The sequence below is a fragment of the Suncus etruscus genome, chromosome 1 (assembly GCF_024139225.1).
Source record: "Suncus etruscus isolate mSunEtr1 chromosome 1, mSunEtr1.pri.cur, whole genome shotgun sequence".
NCBI classification, from domain to species: Eukaryota; Metazoa; Chordata; class Mammalia; order Eulipotyphla; family Soricidae; genus Suncus; species Suncus etruscus.
Genome location: NC_064848.1, coordinates 93,511,291 through 93,525,347, shown reverse-complemented (window position 1 = coordinate 93,525,347; position 14,057 = coordinate 93,511,291). Strand labels below are relative to the sequence as shown.

Below are 14,057 nucleotides of genomic sequence, written 5' to 3'. Positions count from 1 at the left end.
TACCAATATAGCGACATGGCTTCTTTCTTATAAAAAGTTTTTTCAACGAATACAGGAAACAATTTTTCAAATAATTCTTCTGTTTGTCATGCTTATTTTTATTTATTCTATTGTCTTTATTCCCTGCTTTAGCCTCTATTCTTTATTTTTGTAAATAAGGATTATTCTTTGCCTTTGTAACTGGGAAGTGACAGAATCTTTTGCAAATACCATGGCAATATGTGAAGCAAGTGAACAATAATATTGAGGGAGAAAATAATAGAGCATCTATCACTTGACATTGTAATGAATATTGTAAAAGCTTATACATAGCACAACACTCTAAGTTCACTATGAAAATAAACAATCTAATGAATTTAATGGTTCTCTGGGCTAAGGTTGAATAAAATAGTCAGGGAAGTACCATTTTATTTTTTTTTCTCTTCTGAATTCTGGTGATATAAAAATGAAACTTGAATTTCATTTTTTTCTAGTAGTGATACTTGACTTTTGTCCAGAAATGTACAGTTAAAATGTAAGAATGCCTTTATTTATATTACACTTAAAATCTTTCTAAGGAAGATCCAAAAATAATAATACTGTGAACTTTTTTTGCAAGTAGCCAACCCTAAGCATCACAAATGGTTCCCCAACCTCCTTTAGAACTGATCCTGATAGAGAAGGGTGTGTCCTACAAACAAAAAATAAAACAAAAATATTTAAGTGAGTACATAGTATTGATAACAACTAATATTTAAGGAGCACACTTATTCAAATATACTGAAAATCAAACATTTTAAAATATATTTTATTGTCATCCCTACAAAGGTGAAAAACTTTATTATAAAATAAGTCTAAGTAAAAAAGTTAAATAAAAATAAATCTTAAAAAGTTGGAAAACTGGGGTTGAAGTGCTAGTACAACTAGTGTACTACAGAAACTAGTTCAACTAGGAAACTATCATTACACAAGGTTAATCCTGGTTTGATCCTCAGTATACCATATAGCCTCTGTAGCACTGCCAGGAGTAAGTCCTCAATGAAAAGCCAGGAGTAACCCTTGAGCATAGGGGGTGTGACCCCCCAAATCTAAACAAATAAAGAAATATTGTAAAATTGTTTTAATTAATTTTGAATATTGTGAAGGATTAAATGCACACAACATATATATATATATATATATATATATATATATATATATATATATATATATAATCTTTTGTGTGTGTGTGTGTGTGTGTGTGTGTGTGTGGTTTTTGGCACCTGGCAGTGCTGAGGGTTTTTTCCTGGCTCCCTGCTCAGAAATTGCTCCTGGCATGAACGGGGGACCATATGGGACGCCGGGATTCGAACTGATGACCTTCTGCATGAAAGGTAAACGCCTTACCTCCATTCTATCTCTCCGGCCCCGACCATATCATATATTTATATGAGTATACAAGGTCATACACAAGAAACACTTGTTTATGTGCATACATATACACCATATACACAGAATTTAAGCTTCATAAACTTAAGTTGATGCATTTTCATTAATGAAATTGAACATAATCAAATCAAAGTATGCTGAGAATGATTTAAACTAAAAAAATAAAAATATTAATATGTTCTTATAAGATATTTAAATAGTTTTTGTTTCCAGAAATTTCTAGTAAATAATATGTCATCACAGAAATTCAGATATGAATTTATAAAAGTAAATAGAACAGAATAGAAACTCCAGAAGCATATAAGTAAATAAAAGAAAATTTGTAAGCAAATAAAGGTTAAATTTTAAAACTTCTTTATTTTGGTGAAATCAAAATGCTTCTATAGTGATGAGATAACCAGATTTTAGATGAAAACAATGAATAATTTTCCATGCTTAAAAGGTAACTAGATGAATTTGAGGTATTTGAGAAACAAAACCATAAAAATCATGAAAAGTAGTAAAGCAACATTTTAAATATGTGAGACCTCATGGTACAAGTTTTATACAATCAATTACATTATAAACAATCTCATGTGTTGAGTATTTATAGACCTAGTTCCTGCATCTAAAAATAACATTCAATGAAACTAATTATAGAATTTTTCTGAAGAATTGCATGAAAAGTTCAATATTTATGATAGCCACTACATTAAGTTCAATTGGTAACACAAATTAATATTATTACTAATTTATTATAATTATTAAGTTATTAATAAGGACTTTATCACATGTGACCTAGAACTGATCTGTAGAATTGAATTGGGCAAAAGTTTCATGATACTTTGCTTGTTAAATAAAAGATAATTGAATGAAATTACTGAGAGTTTCTTTAAAATGTAAAGAGCTTCATTTTATCAATCAGGTCAATGTTTTAAGTTAAGCAATTACACATCATTAAATTAGTATTTATGAGATCTGATTAATAATTCATCCCCAACACATTTAGTTAAAGTTCTTTGAGATCACTGTATTTATTCAGTGTAGAGTGAAATAATTTAATTTGTTAAGCATTAACAATAAGGGTAATATCACTCTCTTCATTAGAGAGAAGCATTAGTTGTGAACAAATTGAGGTCATTCTGAAGGAAGAATATTCTCCTTGAAAAATTTGTGATATTTGAAATAATTTTTGATTCCTTAACTATATATTGCTTCTTCAAAATACAGAATGTATATCTACTGCTTTCCTAGAGGAAAACCTAGAGACTAAATCTGAAACAAATACATTTTCTTATAAATGCCTTTGTCTATGACCACTTAAAAGTATCTTTAAGTCTTGTTTTTATTGCAATCACTTTTCATAAATTCTAGATGTAAGCTGACTTTTTACAAACACAAATAGTTATTTGCCAAAAACGTTACATGTTCTGATTTAAGAATGCAAAAACATCAAAATGTTTAATTTAGTACTTTATTTGTGTGTAAGAAAACTCAACAAATTAAATTTACATAGTTTAAAACTATCTTAATCAATGGGTAATATTTTTTACTTTGTTCAAGATTTGATTTGTGTACTGGACAGAAAAATTATACTTGAATATTTCTGCAACTCTAAAAAGACAGCAATGGTAATAAAGTGAAGAAAGAAAAGCTCTTGGAGGAATTAAAATCATTAGTTATGTCATGACAAGATGAAAGTCAGTGTATCAAGATAGGGTAAGCAACATATGCTGGAATTTAGAATAAGCTGTACAAAGAGGATTTAAAAAGCTGGTAGAGGAAAATACAGTGAGGTTGAACACTAAAGCATAAGTAAAGAAATTATAAAGCAGTAACTCAAAAATGTGGGGATTCATGAAGTAAATAATTATCTATCACTAAATTCTCAAAGAAAACTCAACTAGTGTGAATGAGGACATTTGTCATCAAGGTTTTAGTGATGACAATGTAGATAGGGATTTGGTAAACAAAAGGCACTGTGTGTAAAGTCCAGTTTGTAAAATCAGAATTCATAACAGTTCAATGGGAAATCATAGAAACATTTGTAAAGTCCTTCTGTTTCTTCTATTTATTAACTGGATGTTTAATGTATACCTATTCATTGAAAAATTAGACACTTTGAAAAATTATCACTACATTATGTCCATAGGAATATGGTCTCAAAATATTTTCAATCTTTTTAAAACATGGGCACAAAGATATAAAAAAAAAATGACTTCAACTGACAGAAGGATAGTTATAGAGGCAAGAAGTGAAGCAGACAATATATAGTAAAGAGAATAGTGAGTTTCCAGAGACATGCTTAATCTTAAACACATTTAATTTTTGGGGGGGGGCCACACCCGATGCTCAGGGGTTACTCCTGGCTAAGTGCTCAGAAATTGCCCCTGGCTTGAGGGGACCATATGGGAAGCCCAGGGATCGAACTGCGGTTGCGATCTTTCCTTGGCTAGCACTTGCAAGGTAGACACCTTACCTCTACCTTGCCGGCCCCCACACTTAATATTTTAATGACAAATTAATATACATGACTTGAAAGCGGTTATGTAAAAAATGAACATTCTAGTATTAACATTGCAAAACAAAAATGTACTCATATAAAGTGACAGAACATTTTCTTTAGGATTTGTAATCTTGATATTTTCTAAGTCCACTCAAGTTCACTTTCTCTTATCTGTGAAGAATTTACTTGAAAAACCTGAAATTTTCATATTATTAGTTATTTTTAATTTGCATATCAAAGAGGCAATCTCCAGTTTCACTAAAGTGTCTTGGTAACCACCTCAATGAACTTTTAATTTATGAAATGCAAATCCTAATGAATTTACAAACCACTGAACACATAATTACCACTATTTCAGATTATTCAGCGCCTCAGCATTTGGTGTTTAATGTAGTTGCTGCTGCTTTTGTATAAGTGGTCAGCTGCTTTTCAATAAAATTTTGATTCTCATAATGGATACTTCAATGTATCTATAATATATAGGCTCTATTTTACAACTTTGTCCAATTCTTATGATACTGTGCTAAGCAACTAATGTGAATTCAAATGTGAATTCAAAATGTTAAGCTATTAGGGGATGGAGCAATAGCACAGTAGTAGGACTTGATCCAGGACGGACCCTGCTTCAATCCCTGGTGTCCCATAGGGTGCCCTGAGTCAGGACAATCTCTGAGCACATAGCTGGAGTAACCTCTGAGCATCACAGGGTGTGCTCAAAAAAGCAAAAATAAATAAATAAATAAATAAAATGTTTTTAAGCTATTATCCCTGACAGTGCCAATCTTGTTTTGTGTTTACCTTGTCCATATTGTCATTTGTCCTCCACAAATATTCAAAAAGTCTCTATCATCCAAAACTGTTTTTTTTTCAGCAGTCTCTGAACCCATAAACTTAGTTCTGTTCAACAATTATTTAGCTTACAAATGTTGCTTATTTACTGTGTAGTTGATTATTCCACATAGGAGAGTTCTGTCTATAAATAATTCCTTTCTTTCTAACCTCACTGATGTCAACAGAGGGCAGCAGAAGTCCAGAAGGTTTCCCAAAGACATCATATCTTTGTATTCTATATTATAAAATCTTTTTGACACTGTGCTATAATTTTGAATTAATTCTTAATTTAAAAATCTTAATTTGGGGGGAAGCAGTTTCAGAATGCTCATATTATCTTAATATATTTTGTGAGATATTTGAGTTGAACAGGTCAGCAACGTGAATTTGGGGAACACAATTCAGCTCTTAATATCTTTCTATTCAACTGCCTCAAACTATGTCCTGCATTCTAGATATCAGGCCCTGCTATAAGCCAGTTTTCTGTTGTGGAACTTCTTGATTCCTATTTATTCTGCACATTAAGAAATCAAGGTGGATTTTTCTCAGTATCAATGGACTAAATGCACCTCTTAAGAGGCACAGAGTGGCTAAATGGATCATAAAGCTGAATCCAACCTTCTGCTGCCTACAACAAACGCACCGCACTTAAATAGAACAATCATAGACTCAAAGTCAAATGCTATAGGAAAATCGTCCAAGAAAACAACACCCTTAAAAAAGCCGGAGTGGCCATATGAATATCAGATGACACAAACATCAGATTCAGAAAAGTTATAAGAGACAAAGATGCCACTTCGTACTAATCAAAGGATATAAACAACAGGAAGAAATCACATTTCTAAACACATATGCATCCAATGAGGGACCAGCAAAGTATTTAATACATTGTTAACAAATCTGAAAGAAGATATTAATAGCAACACAATAACTGTGCGAGTCCTCAGCACTGCCCTGTCATCCCTTAATAGGTCAACCAGGCTGAAATACAACAATAATATAAAAGCTCTGAAAAGAGAAATGGAAGATAGTGAACTAATAGATATATAAGGGCATTACATTCCCAGAACATTGGATACACATTCTTTTCCAAAGCACATGGGTCATTCTCCAGGATAGACCACATGCTGACCCATAAATATAATATCTCTATAAAGTCAACAGAATAGAAATTTTACAGACTACCTTCTCAGATCACAAGGCACTGAAATTAGAAGTGAATTACAAAGGGACAAGGAAGAAAAATTCAACATCTGCGAATTAACCCCCTGTTGAATAATCAGTGGGTCAGAGAGGAAATCAAAGAAGAAATCAAAACATTCCTGGAAACAAATGACAAAGAAGACACAAATTAACAGAGTTTGTGGGACACAGCAAAAACAGTACTAAGAGAAATATTTATAGCTTTGCAAGCACATATCAGAAAGAAAGAAAGAAAAAGAAAGAAAGAAAGAAAAAAGAAAGAAAGAAAGAAAGAAAGAAAGAAAGAAAGAAAGAAAGAAAGAAAGAAAGAAAAGAAAGAAAGAAAGAAAGAAAGAAAGAAAGAAGAAAGAAAGAAAGAAAGAAAGAAAGAAAGAAAGAAAGAAAGAAAGAGGACTAAAAAATAGCTTGATGACAGAGCATATAAATTAGAAATTGATCAACAAAAGGAACAAACTATAGGTAGGCAGAAGGAAATAAAAAAGCTTAAGCAGAAATCAGGGAAGTGGAAATCTAAAAAATAATCTGAAAGATCAATGAAAGCAAAAGCTGGTTCTTTAAAAAAGTAAACAAGATTGATAAACCACTAACAAAACTCACAAATAAACTGAGAGAAACTTAGTAAACAAGATTAGAAATGAAAGGTGGAGATCACTACAGATACTGCAGAAATTCAAAACAAATTTTGGCAGAAGGATCCAAGCTTCATCAAGGAAGTCATATACCAGACCACGTAGGATTCATCCCGAAAACAAGGATGATTTAACATATGTAAATCAATCAACATAATACACCACATCAACCAACAAAACACATATGATCATATCAATAGTTGCAGAGAAAGAATTCAATAAAGTCTAACACCCATTCCTAATAAAAACTCTCATCAAGATAGGAATAGAAAAACCTTTTCTCAAAATAGTCAAGACCATCTACCACAAGCCAATGGCAAATATTATTCTCAATAGAGATAAAGAAGACAAGGCTGCCATCTCTCACCAGTCCTATTCAACACAGTATTGGAAGTGCTTACCATAGCAATTAGTCAAGAAATAGATATCATGGGCATCCAGATAGGAAAGGAAGAAACGAAGCTCTCATTGTTTGCAGATGACATGATGCTATATTTAGAAAACCTTAAAGACTCTACCAAAAAGCTTATAGAAACAACAGATTCATATAGCAAAGTGGCAGTCTACAAAATTAACATGCAAAAATCAATGGCCTTTTGTACATCAATAATGATAGAGAAGAAATGGACGTTAAAAAATATCTCCATTTACATTAGTATCACACAAACTCAAATACCTTGGAGTCAGATTAGCCAAAGAGGTGGATACCTATACAAAGAAAATTACAAAATCTTGTTTCAAGAAATAAGAGGACACATGGAAATAGAGACACATACACTGTTAATGGACTGGGAGAATTAACATCATTAAAATAGCAATACATCCCAAAGCAGATAGAAAAATTATCAGAGATAGAATGGAGATAGGGCATTTGCCTTGCATGCAGAAGAAAAGTGGTTTGAATCTCAGCATCCCATATGGTCCTTCGAGCCTGCCAGGAGCGATTTCTGAGTATAGAGACAGGAGTAACCCCTGAGCACTGCCAGGTGTGACCCAAAAACAAAAACAAACAGAAAAAAAATACTCCCTAAAGCATTGTATAGATGTAATGCAGTCCCTCTAATAATACTCATGACATTATTCAAAGAAGTGGATCAAACACTCTTGAACTTCATTTGGAACAATAAATACAATAACTAGAGCTACCTTTGGGAAAAGAAATATGGGAGGCACCACTTTCCTCAACTTTAAAGTGTATTCAAGAACTGTAGTCATTACATCAGCATGGACTGGAATAAAAATAGACCCTCAGATCAGTAGAATAGACTTGAGTATTCAGAGAATGTTCAATTAATTAATTAATTTTGATAAAGGTGCAATATATGCAAAATGGAGCAAGGAAAGCCTCTTCAACAAGTGGTGTTGGGAAAATTGGTCAGCCACACTCGAAAATGCAAACTCCAATATCCATCTAACACTATGAACAAAGACCTTGATCTCACACCTGAAACTATAGGAAATATAGAACAACACGTAGGTATAACACTTCATGACACTGAGACTAAAGGCATCTTAAAGGAGGAACAGCTCTCTCCAAACAAATAGAAGCAGAGATAAACATATGGGACTATATTATGCTGAGAAGTTTCCACCCTCAAAGGAAATAGTGCCCAGGTTACAAAACCCACCCACAGGATGGAGAAGCTATTCACCCAATACCCATAATATAAGGGGCTAGTATCGAAGATATACAAGGTACTGGCAGCTGAACAAGAAAAAAAATGTAACCCCATCAAAAAATGAGGAGAAGAATGAACAGACAATTTCTCAAAGAAGAAATAAAAATGGCCAAAAGGCATATGAAAAAATGCACCACATCACTAGTCATCAGGGAGATGCAAATCAAAACAACAATGAAGTACCATCTCACACCACAGAGACTGGCACACATCACAAAGAAGAAGAACAATCAGTGCTGGAGGGGATGTGAAGAAAAAGGAACTCCCACTCACTGTGGGTGGGAATGCTGTCTAAACAACATGGAAATTTCTCAAAAATCTGCAAATTGAATTCCCATATGAACCAGCTATACCACTCCTAAAGATATAGCCTAGGAACACAAAAATACAATTCAAAAATCCATTACTTAGAACCTATATTCATTGCAGTGCTCTTTACAGTAGCCATGCTCTGGAAAGAACCAAGATGCTCTTCAATAGATGAATGGCTAAAGAAACAGTGGTACATATACACAATAGAATATTATGCAGCTGTCAGGAGAGATGAAGTTATGTAATTTTTCTATACATGGATGTACATAAAATCTATTATGCTGAATAAAATAAGTCAGTGGGAGACACACGGAATAATCTCCCTCATCTATGAGTTTTAAGAAAAATAAAATACATAATTGTAATAATACCCAGAGACAATAGAGATGAAGGCTGGAAGGACCAACTCATGGCATGAATCTTACCACAAAGAGTGGTGAGTGCAGTTAGAGAAATAACGACATTGACAACAATCATAACAATGTGAATGAATGAGGGAAGTAGAAAGCCTGTCTCAAAAGAGGCAGTGGGGTGAGGGAGATGGGGTCATTGGTGATGAGAATGTTGCACTGGTTAAGGGTGATGTTCTTTATATGACTTAAATCCAACTACAATCATGTCTGTGATCAAGGTGCTTATAAAGATATTAAATAAAAAAAAAGAAATCAAGGTGGTAAAGAAGACAAATGACAAGAAATTTCCACTAAGCTACTTTTATCCACAGTTGTCAACATTATCTTTAAATATGGTGTTTAAAAGGCAATCCTTTTTTTTTTCTTCTAAAATGCAATTCTTAAATTGGAGATATTTAGAAACTTTTGAAAAGCTACCATTCTCTTTATAATCTTCCCTTGCTATAAAACATATACTAATAGCAGTTTATAGGGATGAATGATATAAATGACCAAAGGACCCAAAGTCTGTAAGAGGGACCAAACAATATCTTTAAAGTCAGCCTTCATTTTTCATTATTATCATTAAAAGCATTCTCATCATATGCCACTAATCAAAATTATTTATTTTAAAAAATATTATTTAACTAAAGTTCTGAATAATTGCTGCTTTTTTTGGAGTTAAAAGCATATAAAAAGAACTTCAGGTGAACATATGTTAATTTGTTAAATTAATAAACATCATAGTTTCTATATAAAATTTTAGGTTGGAGTCTGTTGTTTCAAATTATATAACACTTTGAAACAGACAAATACATATATTCATTTTTAAGAAAAATTATAAAAAAGACTTAATAATTAAACTTCCTTTGAATAATGTTCTCTGTTTTTTGATATTGAGTTTAAATAGATTAAAGTTAAAGTGATTCTGCAAATATGAGATTTTATAATTTTGGCATTATTTATGCCAACTTGTTATTTTTATTTTTATAAACATTTTGTTTGCAAAGTCATTTGAAAGCTGTTAGAATCTGACAATATTGCAATTTCTGGCACTTGCTAAACTGAATTTTGGATCTGCTAAGCTCATTTTTATCTTTCTGACATTTCTAATTATTTGCATATTAGTTTCCTCTTTGGGAAAGGCAATATTTGAGAATAAAATTAAAAATTTGTGCCTCAGGGGCCGGCGAGGTGGCGCTAGAGGTAAGGTGTCTGCCTTGCAAGTGCTAACCAAGGAAGGACTGCGGTTCGATCCTCCGGCATCCCATATGGTCTCCCCAAGCCAGGGGCGATTTCTGAGCACTTAGCCAGGAGTAACCCCTGAGCATCAAATGGGTGTGACCGAAAAAACAAAAAAAAATTGTGCCTCAAACTATGGAAAATAAAAATGCAATGACCTAGATGCTCATGAAGTAATTGTTTGGCCACATGCAATAATAATAATAATAATAAGAGCCCCTGTCTAGCCAGGCACAAGAATGAAATCAAAATGAATTACAGAACTTGATAGCAGATCTTAGTTCATAAGTTATATAGAGAAAAACACGGCAGAACTCTTCATTATGTTGAACCCAGAGGCATCTGATGAAGGATGCAATGCCATCAAATAAGTCTGAATTCCACAGCAGGTCGTCTTCTGTGCCATCCACTTGATTGCTGATGCCTGTCTTCAAAAAACTCTTGATGATCATTTTTTTTTGGTATGTCTTCCCATGATATTTGAACCCAGATGTCACAAGAGATAGGCCAGGTTTCTTGAGCCTGGAAAAAAGCGCAGTGAGAACTCACAATTCTCCTGCGCCCTCATTGGACCGGCTGCCACTGCCACCCCACCCTAACCCTCATTTATAACGCGCACCCAAACTTTAATTTCTTTTTTTTTGGTAAAAAATTTTGTGTGCTATACTCGAATAAATAAATAAATAAATATAAATATATATATATATATATATGCAAGGTAATGCAATATTTGTCTTTCTATGTCTGTATTATTTTATTTAGCCTAGTGATCTCTAGAGCTACCAGCATTTTCACAGCAAATGAAGGACTTTATTTTATAATTGAATATGATCCATTATATTCATACAGCTATCACTAAACATCAAATTTGCATCTATAGCTTCTCTATGGTGTATCTATTTAAATTCTATTTTTTGGAAGAAATTTTTGAGTGTTATACTCGAATAAATACTGTAATAAAAACAGTGCTTTGTGGGAGAAATAATGGAGGGTACCAAGACCAAACAGTCAGATGAACATTGAGTAGAAATAAAAAAAAAATGATCAGGCTAAACACCAAATCCAAAGCTAATGACAACAGAATCAATACCCAATCTACAACAAGATTGTAGACACAGAGGGGACCACTTATACTAGCAGCCCGGGAGTCTAAGAAGGGGATATGGGATGCATGCTGGGAACAAGGGTGGAGGGAGGACAACACTGGTGGTGGGAATGCCCCTTATTCAATGTCACTGTGTACCTAAAATATTACTGTGAAAGATTTGTAATCCATTTGGTCAAAATAAAAATAAATAAATAAAAAACAGTGTTAGAATGTATACAGGGGGACCAGAGAGATAGCATGGAAGTAAGGCGTTTGTCTTTCATGCAGAAGGATGGCGGTTTGAAACCCGGCATCCATATGGTCCCCTGTGCCTGCCAGAGGCTAATTCTGAGCATAGAGCAAGGAGTAACTCCTGAGCATTGCCGAGTGTGAATCAAAAACAAAATAAATAAATAAATAAATAAATAAATAAATAAATAAAATAAAGAATGTATACAGGAAGAAAAGAGAGCCTTACACTACTGTCAATATTTTTTTTAACTTTTTGCAAGTTGCTTTTATTTACATCAACTTTTAATAGATCACTAATGTTTAAGACAGTAAGTAGGCAGAAATTGTTTTACAAAAAGGGGGAAAGCCGAAAATGCCACTTTCTATAGAGAAACCACCAGTTTTATTCAGAGCAAAAAAATAAAGGGGGGCGGCAAATCTTTGATCATGAGAAAGAACTCAAATATAGATATGGAATCTAAGCAAACTACACATGCAATGAGGACAATAGTCTGCTAATACAACTGATTTGCTGCTGTGTTTGTCTACAGTTTGTCTAATATTAACAATTATAAACAGAGCAGTGCAACTAGTATTTTGAACAATCCTTACAGTGTTACAGTGTCAGGCAGAGCATTTCACTTCTCTTCACACCACTGGTTCTCTTTGCGTACCTGGGCTTCCTCTTCTTCAGTAAAGTCATTTTTGATATTGAAGGTCTTACGAATCTCCTCAGGTGTTTTCCCCTTGATCATATTGGCAACAGTCTTGCATGTAACATCAAGCAAACCTTTGATGTCTAAGTAGTTTGCAGCCAGAATCAGTTCAAAAAGTGTTCCTTGGTCCACTTTCAAGAATTCTTGGTCCCAAACAGGGATATCATCTGTTCGCTTTTCTTTGTTCTCATCATCCTCAGGAGGAGGGGGGTCATCCTTGTGGTGGGTGCACCACTGAATAACCTTTTTTAATATTGCTGCATTAACATTTGGGAGAGGAACTGGGTCATCGTCTCCTTCATCATCCATTCCCAAATCTTCCAACATGGTTTTGATAGTTACAGACTGTTTGGCAATTTCCACATCAACTTCAAATATCTCTCCATCAGAACTCTGCAACTTAATAGAAAGCATGATGTTCCTTCCGTCGGGAAGAGATGGCGGGCCACGGGCAGGGTAGACGGTCCTCGCCCACGCAGCGCGGAGAACAAGGCCACCTACTGTCAATATTTTTGAAAACAATATAGATTCCCTTCAAAAAATGGCTTTCTTTCTTTCTTAAGGAAGAATATTGCCTATTTTCCTGAATTTGTTTAAATTTTTTTTCTTAACATATTGCCAATAGAGTCACAAGAAAATATAACTTTTGGAGAGACTACATATATATATAAAACAAAACATCACAGAAGTTTTTTTTACAGATTCAACCACTTTTTTAATTCATTTCTTTTATTAAAAAATTAGCTAACATCATGTACGAAGGTTAAATCCAAATGGATTAAAGACCTCGATATCAGACCAGAAACCATAAGATATATAGAACAACACGTAGGTAAAACACTCCAGGACATTGAGACTAAAGGCATCTTCAAGGAGAAAACTGCACTCTCCAAGCAAGTGAAAGCAGAAATTAACAGATGGGAATATATTAAAGTGAGAAGCTTCTGCACCTCAAAAGAAATAGTGCCCAGATTACAAGAGCCCCCCACTGAGTGGGAGAAACTATTCACCCAATACCCATCAGATAAGGGGCTAATCTCCAAAATATACAAGGCACTGACAGAACTTTACAAGAAAAAAACATCTAATCCCATCAAAAAATGGGGAGAAGAAACGGACAGACACTTTGACAAAGAAGAAATACATATGGCCAAAAGACACATAAAAAATGCTCCACATCACTAATCATCAGGGAGATGCAAATCAAAACAACTATGAGGTACCATCTCACACCCCAGAGATTGTCACACATCACAAAGAATAAGAATAAACAGTGTTGGCGGGGATGTGGAGAGAAAGGAACTCTTATCCACTGCTGGTGGGAATGCCGTCTAGTTCAACCTTTATGGAAAGCAATATGGAGATTCCTCCAAAAACTAGAAATTGAGCTCCCATATGATCCAGCTATACCACTCCAAGGAATATACCCTAGGAACACAAAAATTCAAGACAAAAATCCCTTCCTTACACCTATATTCATTGCAGCACTATGTACCATAGCAAGACTCTGGAAACAGCCAAGATACCCTTCAACAGATGAATGGCTAAAGAAACTGTGGGTACATATACACAATGGAATATTATGCAGCTGTCAAGAGAGATGAAGTCATGAAATTCTCCTATACATGGATGTACATGGAATCTATTATGCTGAGTGAAATAAGTCAGAGAGAGAGAGAGAAAAAAACGCAGAATGGTCTCACTCATCTATGGGTTTTAAGAAAAGTGAAAGACATTTTTGCAATAATAATTTTCAGGCACAAAAGAGAAAAAAACTGGAAGTTACAGCTCACCTCATGAAGCTCACTGCAAACAGGGATGAGTTTAGTTAGAGAAATAACTA

The 14,057-nt window shown here is 33.9% G+C and overlaps 1 protein-coding gene across 1 annotated transcript; it reads right to left on the bottom strand.

Moving 5' to 3' along the window:
- Positions 1 to 11,818: 11,818 nt before the first annotated feature.
- LOC126001960 (S-phase kinase-associated protein 1-like) lies at positions 11,819 to 12,701 on the bottom strand. Its single transcript, XM_049769161.1, has one exon. The coding sequence runs from the start codon at positions 12,626 to 12,628 to the stop codon at positions 12,137 to 12,139; it is 492 nt and encodes a 163-aa protein (XP_049625118.1). The 5' UTR covers positions 12,629 to 12,701; the 3' UTR covers positions 11,819 to 12,136.
- Positions 12,702 to 14,057: the final 1,356 nt, after the last annotated feature.